At 31.7% G+C, this 11472-nt stretch overlaps 1 protein-coding gene and 1 pseudogene across 1 annotated transcript; both read left to right on the top strand.

The window, feature by feature from the left end:
* Positions 1 to 2281: 2281 nt before the first annotated feature.
* LOC114319693 (putative sulfate transporter 3.4) lies at positions 2282 to 7334 on the top strand. The gene is made up of 13 exons (XM_028266744.2): positions 2282 to 2706; positions 3251 to 3299; positions 3422 to 3629; positions 3763 to 3934; positions 4544 to 4609; positions 4718 to 4831; positions 5306 to 5422; positions 5557 to 5683; positions 5796 to 6082; positions 6179 to 6369; positions 6465 to 6553; positions 6728 to 6804; positions 6898 to 7334. The coding sequence occupies exons 1-13, from the start codon at positions 2374 to 2376 to the stop codon at positions 7039 to 7041; spliced, it is 1974 nt and encodes a 657-aa protein (XP_028122545.2). The 5' UTR covers positions 2282 to 2373; the 3' UTR covers positions 7042 to 7334.
* A 2760-nt stretch (positions 7335 to 10094) lies between these two features.
* Positions 10095 to 10594, top strand: LOC145812855 (putative sulfate transporter 3.4 pseudogene; annotated as a pseudogene).
* Positions 10595 to 11472: the final 878 nt, after the last annotated feature.

Genomic DNA, 11472 nt, shown 5'->3' with positions numbered 1-11472 from the left:
GATATACATGGTAGATGATCCGAAACATGAAGTTTCATGTTCTGAAATTTATGTTTACATTCAAAACTCAACTCGCTGGCCAAAAAGCCATCTAAATGAACTCTTATTTAGTAAAACAAATAGCGTAATGGAAACAATTGTTTCGATACTTCTAAAAAAAAATCTTGTTATTTGCATTTAGAAAAAAATAAAATAATAAAATTGACTTACTTGGTCTAATCGAATAGGGAATGACAAGGAAAAAATCTAGTATGCTTTATCACGCAAAAATCTAGTAAGCTTTGTCGCCTAAAAATTAATAAGAAATCTACTTTGATTCATCTCCATAATGACAAATTGTAGGTATTGGAGATACACAAGGTTACCCCAACTTGCAAAAAGTATTCAAATGATCTACCACTTAGGCATTTGCAAATCTTACATATAATATCTTGGTGAAGCCTAGATGTTTAGATTTTTATTTATTATTTATTTTTTTCTGGCTATCCAAACTAGCAATAGATGCATGATAATTTTTGCCAACTTAGGTTCAAGTCTTCTTTTTCCACTAATAAAACGTTAGAAGCGTCAATATGAAATTATAGTAGTTGTCGTACTGGAGGAAAATCTTAAAGATTTACAATTTAAATTTAATAATTCATTCACAATAATATAGTAAGGAAATTGAGACTTATATAACTGAGTTTGTAACAAATCAAAAGTTGACACATATTTGAATCTTTTATGATTGAGTGAATTATAAGACTTAAATTATTGGACTCATTTTTTTTTTCTTTTCATTTTTTTAGAGAGTAATGTCGTACAAATATAAAAACGAGGTTAGTATGTGATTGCACGTATTCAGAATTTTACCCTAAGTTTGACTTGAAGTGGGTCAACGAGTTTTTTGTTATCAAAAGAAAAATTGTATATATAGAACAAACAAAAAATTGAATCTGAGTGGTGGCCTATAGTTTAAAACAAATAACCATCAAAAAGTATTTATTCACAAAATATTATTATTATGTCATTCTCGTGAAAAAAAATTATATAAAGTTTTGGAAGAATAACATTTTCATGATAATTAATTTTTTTAAAAATGATTCACAAACAGAATCTAAAAATCTATCTAAAATGTGTGACTGGTATTTCTTAAATTATGAATTACAATAATGAATATTTTAATTTAAAATTTTAAAATATCATAATATTTTCAAGGTTAATTATGTAAAAATCATATTTATATGGCATTGTCCATTTTCACCATCCAAAATACTCTTTACCCATTGTCATTTCATGTGAATGAGATGAAAAAAAAGAAGATTATGCAAATTTTAAATGTATGCAAATTACAGTGTGAGGCACACCATCCAGATTTCAAGCATATTTCTAGAATTTTTCACCATCCAAAGTACTCTTTATCCATTGTCATGTCATGTGAATGAGATGAAAAAAAGAAGATTATGCAGATTTTAAATGTATGCAAATTACAGAGTGAGGCACACCATCCAGATTTCAAGCATATTTCTAGATTTTTTATTTTTTATTTTTTTCTGTGTATATAACATGGGAGAGGATTCTCTCCATTGTGTGGACTAAATGAATTGTGGCGCCTTGGGGTTAACCATAGATCCCACTGTAATGATTTAAATTTTTTATTTTGTTGGACTATTCATTTATGAAAAAAAGGGGTCAGATTAGTCTAAAAATCGCAGACACATAATTATATCATATTTATTTTTAAAAAATAAATGGTCCTTTTTAAAAATTAAAAAAAAATGACAAAATCATATTGTTATAAATAGAAGATCAATTTAATTTTTTTCATGAACGGCCTAAATATAAAGTCTTACAAAATTAACGATTCAGATTGTTAGAGTAGAATTTGTGATAAACAACACAAGCCTTAACCAGAAAAACTTTAATGTAACGAATAAATTCTTTGAAATTTGTTTAAAATATATGTTACTTTTAAAAAATTATTTAACAAAACTAACTAAAAAAATAAAATTTCTAAACTACTATTCTATACAATGATAAAATTACATGAATCATTTCATTTTTAAAAAATGAAATTTCTAACTACTCTTTTTTATAATGATAATGCCACTGTTTTTTATCTGTAAGAACAATAATAATAATAATAATAATAATAATAATAATAATAATAAATAAATAAATGTAATAAAATGTAAAGTATCATTTTCTGTCATTTTCCATGGAACAAACAAGCGCCTCAAATATGGCCAAATTCCTTTTGTCCCAACTCTATATAAACCCTCGTTTTCCCTCTACAAAATTCAACAACTTCCTACATAACTGAACACTTCTCTCTCTCTCTCTCTCGCTCTCTCTCTCTCTGTGTTCTGAATATTTTGGGTGGGTTGTGAAGAGATGGGTATAAATTCAAACAGAGTGGAACACTTTTTAGACCATGAAACCACCACAGTGACAATTTCTACAGAGACAATGCCACCATTGGAATTGCACAGAGTCTGTTTGCCACCCCACAAAACTACTTTTCAAAAACTGAGACACAGACTCTCTGAGATCTTCTTCCCTGACAACCCGCTTCACCAGTTCAAGAACCAAACGTGGTTGAGGAAATTGGTGCTGGGTCTTCAGTTTTTCTTCCCTGTTTTTCAATGGGGATCAAGTTACAGTCTTGACCTTCTCAGGTCTGATGTCATCTCTGGTCTCACCATTGCTAGCCTTGCTATCCCACAGGTCAGATATCACAATTCTCTTTACTCTCTCTCTCTCTCTCTCGGGTCTTGGTGGTGTGATTTCGAGTCACAGAAAGAAACACACTCTTCTTAAATCGACTAAGGTGTATATCTTGTATTTTTCAAACCATGCTTTTGTTAGAATCTCGTGCATTGGGGAAATGTAATAATTTTTTGAAAAACCGGTGCCATTATAGCCCGGTTTAGCAGTTATAATTGGTTACGCCCACGTATTAAAAATTGAGTTTTAGGGTGTTGTTAATAATTTTAAAATTTCACGATCGCCATCTGCACTAGCGGATACACTCAATACTGTGCCCTGATAACGCGATTTTGAATCATCTCAATTGGTTTGTCTTGCCAAGATTACTTGTTCTAGCCAAAAAAAAAAAAGGAAAAAAAAGACTAGTTTTGTGAAATCTTTTGGATCATGACTAATTTCATTGAAAAATGAAGTACTGCTTGAAACAAATTGAAGGGTATAAAAAAAAAAATTAATGTTAATTCCTTTTCACTGATTTAATGTGGGATTTCATACACTGCAGGGAATAAGTTATGCAAAGCTTGCGAATTTACCACCTATAATTGGGCTCTGTAAGTGTCAACAACACCATTACTACTCTGTTTCTCTTACTACGTTCAGTAATCTCTTTATTTATTTTTATTTTTTTTTTATTGCTTTTTTTTTAAATTGAATTGGGATTTGAATGTTACAGACTCAAGCTTTGTGCCACCATTGATATATACAATCCTTGGGAGTTCAAGACACCTGGCAGTGGGTCCAGTCTCAATAGCATCTCTGGTAATGGGCACCATGCTTAGTGAAACAGTTTCTTATGCTGAACAACCAATTCTCTATCTTCAGTTGGCTTTTACTTCTACTTTCTTTGCTGGCATATTTCAAGCTTCTCTGGGCTTTCTAAGGTAAAGTCTCACTTTCTTTTTCTTTTTGTCTAGTATATTACCAAACAGAGTGATAAGATTTTAGAGAAAAAAAAAAAAAAAATTATTCTCTCTGGTTTTGGGTATTCTGATTTGGATTTTGTGATTATTGCAGGTTAGGATTTGTTATTGATTTTCTATCGAAAGCGACTCTTGTTGGGTTCATGGCTGGTGCAGCAGTTATTGTATCATTGCAACAACTGAAAGGGCTGCTTGGGATTGTTCACTTCACTACCCAGATGCAAATAGTCCCTGTCTTGTGTTCTGTTTTCAAGAACAAAAATGAGGTAACAAGTTTCAAAAAGCTTTTGTTGTGATCCAAAAACAATTTTTGCACTAAGGAAAATTATCAACCAATCATCAATTGCCATGCCCTCTTGATGTTTCCCCATCACCAATAGAAATCAATAGACCACACTCTTTCCACCAATCACATTCGATTTGAGGCACCACGTGGTCTTCCAGACCAATGTGACAATTTCTACTAAACTATGAAATCCAAAAAATAGAAAGAAAAAAAAAAAAGAAAAAACTACAGTGAAAAAAAAAAAACCAATTTTTATATGCTCTCTCTTGTCAAAATTTGAATTATTTTTGTATTTAGTGAATTGTTTTTTATTTTTTCATTTTATTTTAAAAGTCGTCCAGTCAAGATGAATCTTAAAAGTTTAAAAGCAATTTTTTTTTTTTTTAAAAAAAGTGACATAATTTTAAAATGAATGTCACGAATGAAAAAATCAACTTATAAACTGGTTAAAAAAAGAAGGGTTAATTCAGTTAATTAGATGGTTTTTTCAAGGAGTCGATGAAATTAAAAAAAAAAAAAAAAAGGTATCAGAAATTACCAACCAAAATAGAAATAATTTACTAATTTTCCCTACATTTGAATTGTGCAGTGGTCTTGGCAAACTATTGTATTGGGCACCATTTTTCTAATGTTTCTGTTGACAACAAGGAAGATTGTAAGTGTCTCTACAAAACCCCCCAAAATTAATTTCTCATTTCTTTACTTATTAACCAACTGGATCTTACTTCGTAAAGTTCTGTTTTTTTTAATTAAACTGAAACAGAGTATGAAGAAACCAAAGCTTTTTTGGATATCAGCAGCTGCCCCATTAACATCAGTTCTTCTCTCTACCCTCATTGTGTTCCTCCTCCAATCCAAAACTCAGGGAATTTCAATTGTAAGATGTGGTTATTTGAGCTATTTATTTCTTTCCCCTTATAATCTGTGAAGCACGGATAGTTGTATTTGTATCATACCTATATCGGATACTAAACTTGCATATAAAATTTTTGCCTATAAATTTTGTAAATGTGAAAAGAAAAGCATAAGGGTATTATAAACTGTTTAGACTTGATAATTAAATAAAAAAATTTATAGGACCAGCAAGAGCAAAAAAAAAAAAAACACAACAACAAACAAACAAAACAAAAAAAACCTTAATTATTGGTTCTTCAACTAATACTTAATTCCTAAAGAAATTATTTTTTGTGCTTATGTATGATACAATACTAAAAATTATAACAAAAATTTCAATGTATACCCATATCTTTTTGTCATGTCAGTAGCCATGCTTCATAGATTATAATTTAATGGTGATCCCTTGAAAATTATCTCCCTGCTGTGTTTTTCACACTTGAATTTTGATGTACAGATTGGGCACTTACCGAAGGGTCTGAATCCACCTTCATCAAACATGCTATATTTTCATGGCCCTTACTTGGGGGTTGCAATCAAAACTGGCATTGTAACTGGAATACTATCTCTTACAGTAAGTCATTCATAACTTTGTCTAACTTAAAACATGGAAAATAGGCAAATTCCCTCTCCAGACACTACTTTAGCAGAAGTCTCGTGCATTGAGTCACCATTTTTATTATATGAAGCATTTTTCTTATTTTGCAGGAAGGAATTGCAGTGGGAAGGACATTTGCCTCTTTAAAAAACTATCAAGTGGATGGTAACAAAGAAATGATGGCTATCGGTCTCATGAACATGGCCGGTTCTTGCTCTTCGTGTTTTGTCACAACCGGTGATGATCTCCCCATAATTTGGCATACTCTAATTTAACACATCAATCAATATATATATATATAAATTCCAGTAAATTGGTTTTAATCACTTTTTTAAAACTAATTTTATAGGATCATTTTCGCGTTCTGCTGTTAACTACAACGCTGGAGCGCAAACAGCACTTTCAAACGTGATAATGGCATCGACTGTGCTTGTGACTCTGTTGTTTCTCATGCCATTGTTTCATTACACTCCTAATGTCATTCTAGGCGCGATCATCATAACCGCTGTGATTGGGCTAATCGATTATCAGTCTGCATTTCGCTTGTGGAAAGTTGACAAGCTCGATTTCTTGGCTTGCTTGAGTTCTTTTCTCGGTGTTCTCTTCATTTCAGTGCCCTTAGGCCTTGCAATTGCTGTGCGTTTTTCTTTCCAAATGCACGGTCGTATATATGATTTAGAAATACATGGTTATATGTATGATGAGTAACTCATTTTTTCACTGCAAATTCAGGTTGGGGTTTCAGTTTTCAAGATTCTCTTGCATGTTACGAGGCCAAACACTATGGTTTTAGGAAACATTCCGGGGACACAGATATACCAAAATCTTATCAGATACAGAGAAGCTTTAAGAATCCCCTCATTCCTCATACTCGCGGTTGAGTCTCCATTCTTCTTTGCCAATTCCACGTACCTCCAAGAAAGGTAAGTAATATTTACATTCTTTGCTAGGCCTTCATTAAATACAAGATATGGAACAAACATTACAATTCACCATGAATTTTAACATCTTATTGCAGAATACTAAGATGGATTTGCGAGGAAGAAGAGCGAATAGAATCAAATACTAACGAAAGTTCAATGAAATGTGTCATTTTGGATATGACCGGTAAGTGCATCACAAAAACTCACAAACCATTACTTTGTCATGTAATTATTTTACCGCTCCATTTTAATTTTTTTCTAAATCAGTAGTCGAAGAGTTTATGAGCTGGGCAGCCTCAAGATATGGACTTTTTAAATAAAATTTGGCTAAACTAGTGAATTTTTTTTTTCTTTGCAGCTGTCACAGCCATAGACACAAGTGGGATTGACACGATATGCGAGCTTAGAAAAATGCTTGAGAAAAGATCACTTCAGGCAAGCACGTCACACAATCAATTTCAATTATTTTTAGCGATAATTTTGTAAAATCTTGCTAAAATTTTGATTTTTTTTAATCATATTATATAGTTTGTGTTGGCAAATCCTGTGGGGAATGTGATGGAAAAGCTACATCAGTCGAACATCTTGGAGTCCTTGGGGGCGAATGGACTTTATCTGACAGTTGGTGAAGCTGTTGCCGGCATATCATCACTGTGGAAGGCTCAGCCATGAAAATGTTGACACAAGATCTTCAACGCGACAATGGAATGAAAAACAAGAAAGGGTTGGCACTTCCATTCATTCGCGGTCTGCTTTGAGTTAGTTTTGATTCTAATGAGAGGATTTTCCATTTTTGCTTCTGTTTTAAGAGAAATTTTTAGTGACAGAATTGTTTTTTTTTTTTTTTTTTTTGGAAATGCCTAATGGCAATCCCTTCTAACAAGAGATTTTGAAATTATTTTTTTGCACCTGAAAATTCTGATGCATCTCGGGAGTTCCTATCGCCAATTCCTAATTCACTTTAAGTCAGTTGCCACGGGATAAATTGTTTTATGGGGAGTCCGAACTAGATTAAAAAGCACATTTCAAAATTTAAATGGCTAAGACAACAATACATAATTTACCTATAAAAGAACAAAATATTTGGAAAATTATAATAAAAAAAAAAAACTCCAAAATTTGACATTTGTAATAAAATAAATATTGACTTTTTAATTTTATCAATTTAAATCCTAATCTTTTAATTTATTTTCAATATTAACCACCAATTTATTTTTGTTAAGTAAAACTAATATAAAAACATATTTTAATCATTAAACTCAATATAAATTTACCAAAATGTCGAAAATATTATTTTTCATTGAGTTTAATAACTAAAATATATTTTTTCCTATCAGTTTTACTTAACGGAAATAAATAAATGGTTTAAATTGAAAATAAATCAAATGTTTAGAGTTTAAATTGACAAAACTTAAAATTTAAAATTTGTATATACAAACTATGCACACATAAATTATTAAATTATTGATAAATTACAAATACACCCCCTAAGATTTACTTAAAATACAAATTGCTCTGTGTGGTTTAAAAAATTACAAATATCTTCCTGTCAAAATTTTTTATTTGACAGAATTAATTGACAAAAGTAAAATTTTTAACTGTCCACCTATACAATAATAAAATTATTTGAATTATTAATTGAAATAAAATTTTAACATTATTAAAAGCTATTAATTAACTTGATAATTTATTAATAAAAAGACCTATTTGTTATGAAATTAAAAACTTTAGGAGGCATAATATAATTTCTAAAACTACAGGTAGTAATTTGTAATTTAAGTAAACCTCAAGGGTGTGTTTGTAATTTATCCAATTATTAAGTGTTACTGAAAGGATTTGTAACTTGTAAATTAATTTCTACTCTCTTCTTCCACAGAAAGTGGCTACATAGAATATACAAACAAGTTTTGTTTAGCTTCAGAACTTGCTTGGTATAATTTGGATAATTACAGGTTAGGCTTCATAATCTTCATGATTGATTTTCCATCCAAGGCCACTTTCTTTGGGTTTACATCAGGTGCAGCAACCATTATAGCCACGCAGCAGCTAAAAGGACTGTTTGGGATTACTCATTTCACCAATAAGACAAAAATTATCAAAAATGATACGGACCTTTTTTTTTTTTTTTTTTTTTTTTGACTCTCACAACCCCCAAAGACACATGTTAGCCAGAGATAGAGGGAAAAAAACAAAACAAAACAAAACAAAAAGTTAAACAATCACAATACAATTTTTAAAAAAAGGAGTCCCAACCTTTTTCCAAAAATTATTACTGTGTTAACAACTCCTTTTTAACGTATCAATGAGGTACCTAAGAAACAATACCATCTCCTAGCATGAGCAATGCTATATCACCCGAATTTTGACTTGTCCAAATCGCCCTAATTTTGGCTTTCTGGTCATCTGGCAAGAAGGTGATAGTCGCAGTCGACAAGGATAACAACCGTGATAAACAAGTGTTACACCGGTCATCTGAGTTACGTCTTTCGAGTAAACTCAAATTCGAACTACCAATCATCTTCATTCTGACAAACATGTTTTAGTGTGCAGTAATGATAGAGACCCCCACACAAAACACAACCCCCACAATTCCTAAAATGATTTGAACCATTCATGTCACTGTTAGAGACAACTTTAAAAAAAATTCAAACACATCAATAATCAATATATCAGTGGGGGTCGTACGGATCCTCCTTTACGAGGGTCCTAAACATTTTTCTTAGAGAGAGAGAGAGAGAGCTCGGCAGAGCTAATTGTAATGGTCGTGGAGAACCATGCTTATGGGCTTCAGTTTCTTGATCTTTCTACTGAAAGCAAGGCAAATATAAGTGTTTAAATATCATTCTATTTAGTAATACAGAAATAACTTGATTAATTTTGAGCACAAAACCAGAACAAACATTCATCTGAAAAGCACAAGAAGTACTTCAAATGAATTTATGTAACTTATTTTTATTTTTTTGCACAGAAATGAAGTTAGCTTGGCTTGCACTAGTAGGATATTTAAATCTTGAAATGGATTCCCCCCCCCAAATTGATTTACCTTAACAGAGCAAGAAGAATCAGAAGCTTTTCTGGGTTTCAGCCGCTGCCCCACTAACTTCTGTTATTGTCTCAACACTGGCTGTTTGCATTGTCAAGCCTAAAGTTCAAGAGATATCAATTGTATGATCTGATTTTCCCTTTAGTTTTAACTTGAGCAAGATGAACTCTTTCTCTTTTTTCTTTTTTTTCATTAAAAATTGAAGTGATATTCCAATTATGCTGCAAGCACCATTTGGCTAGAATTTTGAAAATACTGTATTTTTTTTTTTTTTTCAAAATCCAGCAAGTACTTCTAAGAAATATGAGCCAAACAGGACTTACAGCCTTGATACATTTTTTTAACAGGTTGGGAAATTACATCAAGGGCCCAACCCACTTAAATTAATATTCCAATGCCCTTATTTATCTCTCGCCATAAAAACAGGCATTACTACTGGAATCTTATCACTCACTGTAAGTTAATTACCTAAAAAAATCACAGTTGACCTAACCTGTTGGCCATTATTATAGTCTAAAATATTTGAGTAATTTTCTTCATTTTTATATATAAAATATATATATATATATATATATATATATATATATATATATATATATATATATATTTAAAGGATGGAATTACTGTGGGAAGGACATTTGCATCGCTACAAAACTACCATATTGATGGAAACAAAGAGATGATGGCAATTGGCCTCATGAACATGGTTGGTTCTTTCTTTTCTTGTTTTGTTACCACAGGTAAGGCTATATGTGACTTGTTCTATAGAACACAGCATTTTTTTAAGTACCTCACCAAATTAACACTTTGTGTCGCCCCATAATAATTGTTTTAGGTTCATTCACTTCGTCTTCCGTCAACTACAATGCTGGAGCACAAACAACAGTATCAAACATTATAATGGCAGCATCCGTGCCAATCACTGTGTCATTTCTTGTTCCACTATTTTATTGGACTCTGAATGTTGTATTAGCAGCAATGATCATAGCTGCTGTGATCGGACTAATTGATTTCCAGGCTGCATTTCGATTGTGGAAAGTTGATAAGCTGGATTTCTTGGCTTGTCTGTGTTCATTTTTCAGTGTTCTGTTAATTTCAGTGCCAATGGGTCTCATTATTTCTGTGAGTTTATTCTTCTTGACAATGAATTCAAAGTTAGCAACATATTTTACCAAGGAATAGTATAAGAAATGTAGTTACACGGTGTCACGGATACCAGATGGGGAATTTGAAAACAAGAATCAAGATGGATCAACTAGTTCTAAATGTGTTTTGTAACTATGTTTCATGTTTTTTATCGTATAATTGTCCTAGATTTGAAAAGTAGCAGAACTTGTATGGCTTTATATATGAGACCAAGCCTAAGGGTGTCCCATATGTTTTGGATGATCAACACTCTAGATGGTGAAGAGGTATATGTATTAAGTATTGGTTTGGGTCACATCATCTCTCTATTTTTCTACATGTTTTTTCGTAATAAATAAAAACGCTAACTTATAAGTCATATCCAAAACAATCTTAAAAGAGATTTCTACATGTTTGATAGTAATAATAACAAAGGATTATGTCTTTTCAATAGAAGAGATTTGCAAGGGCTTATAAATATACAGACAACTGTCAATTTTATACACATTAAAACTCTCAATCTCTCCTTCAGAATAGTTACTATCACATAAAAGGATTACTTCCCTATTCAAGTTTGGCTTTATTGTATTATGGAGAAGACTTGGTCTATAAGCCATCAACAAACTCATTTGAGTGGGACAAAGTATGTTCTAAAGATCGTGTCTTTAGAAATGCATAATTTCTATCAATCATTTACAACATGCTGTTTTAACAGTATGAGTATGATTCGATGTTTACAGTTTTTAATCGAAGTCTAAACTCCACGCTGCATTTCAGGTTGGAGTGTCAATACTCAGAGTTCTGTTGCATGTTGCCAAACCAAACACCTCAATTTTGGGACGCATCCCCAGCACTCAAATATATACATGTCTCAGCCGTCACAAAGAAGCTACAAGAGTGAGTTCATTTCTCATACTTGCCATTGAATCTCCTTT

Source organism: Camellia sinensis, chromosome 15, assembly GCF_055761805.1.
Source record: "Camellia sinensis isolate YWXY chromosome 15, ASM5576180v1, whole genome shotgun sequence".
Taxonomy (NCBI): domain Eukaryota; kingdom Viridiplantae; phylum Streptophyta; class Magnoliopsida; order Ericales; family Theaceae; genus Camellia; species Camellia sinensis.
Note: the sequence above shows the minus strand (reverse complement) of the source record. Positions and strands in the feature narration are given on the sequence as shown.

Excerpts from the sequence above, each read along its gene's own strand:
- LOC114319693 (XM_028266744.2), top strand. The coding sequence starts at position 2,374 with ATGGGTATAAATTCAAACAGAGTGGAACACTTTTTAGACCATGAAACC. Across the intron at positions 3,630-3,762 it reads GCTTCTCTGGGCTTTCTAAG|GTTAGGATTTGTTATTGATT; the intron begins GTAAAGTCTCAC and ends TGATTATTGCAG. Across the intron at positions 6,554-6,727 it reads TGTCATTTTGGATATGACCG|CTGTCACAGCCATAGACACA; the intron begins GTAAGTGCATCA and ends TTTTCTTTGCAG.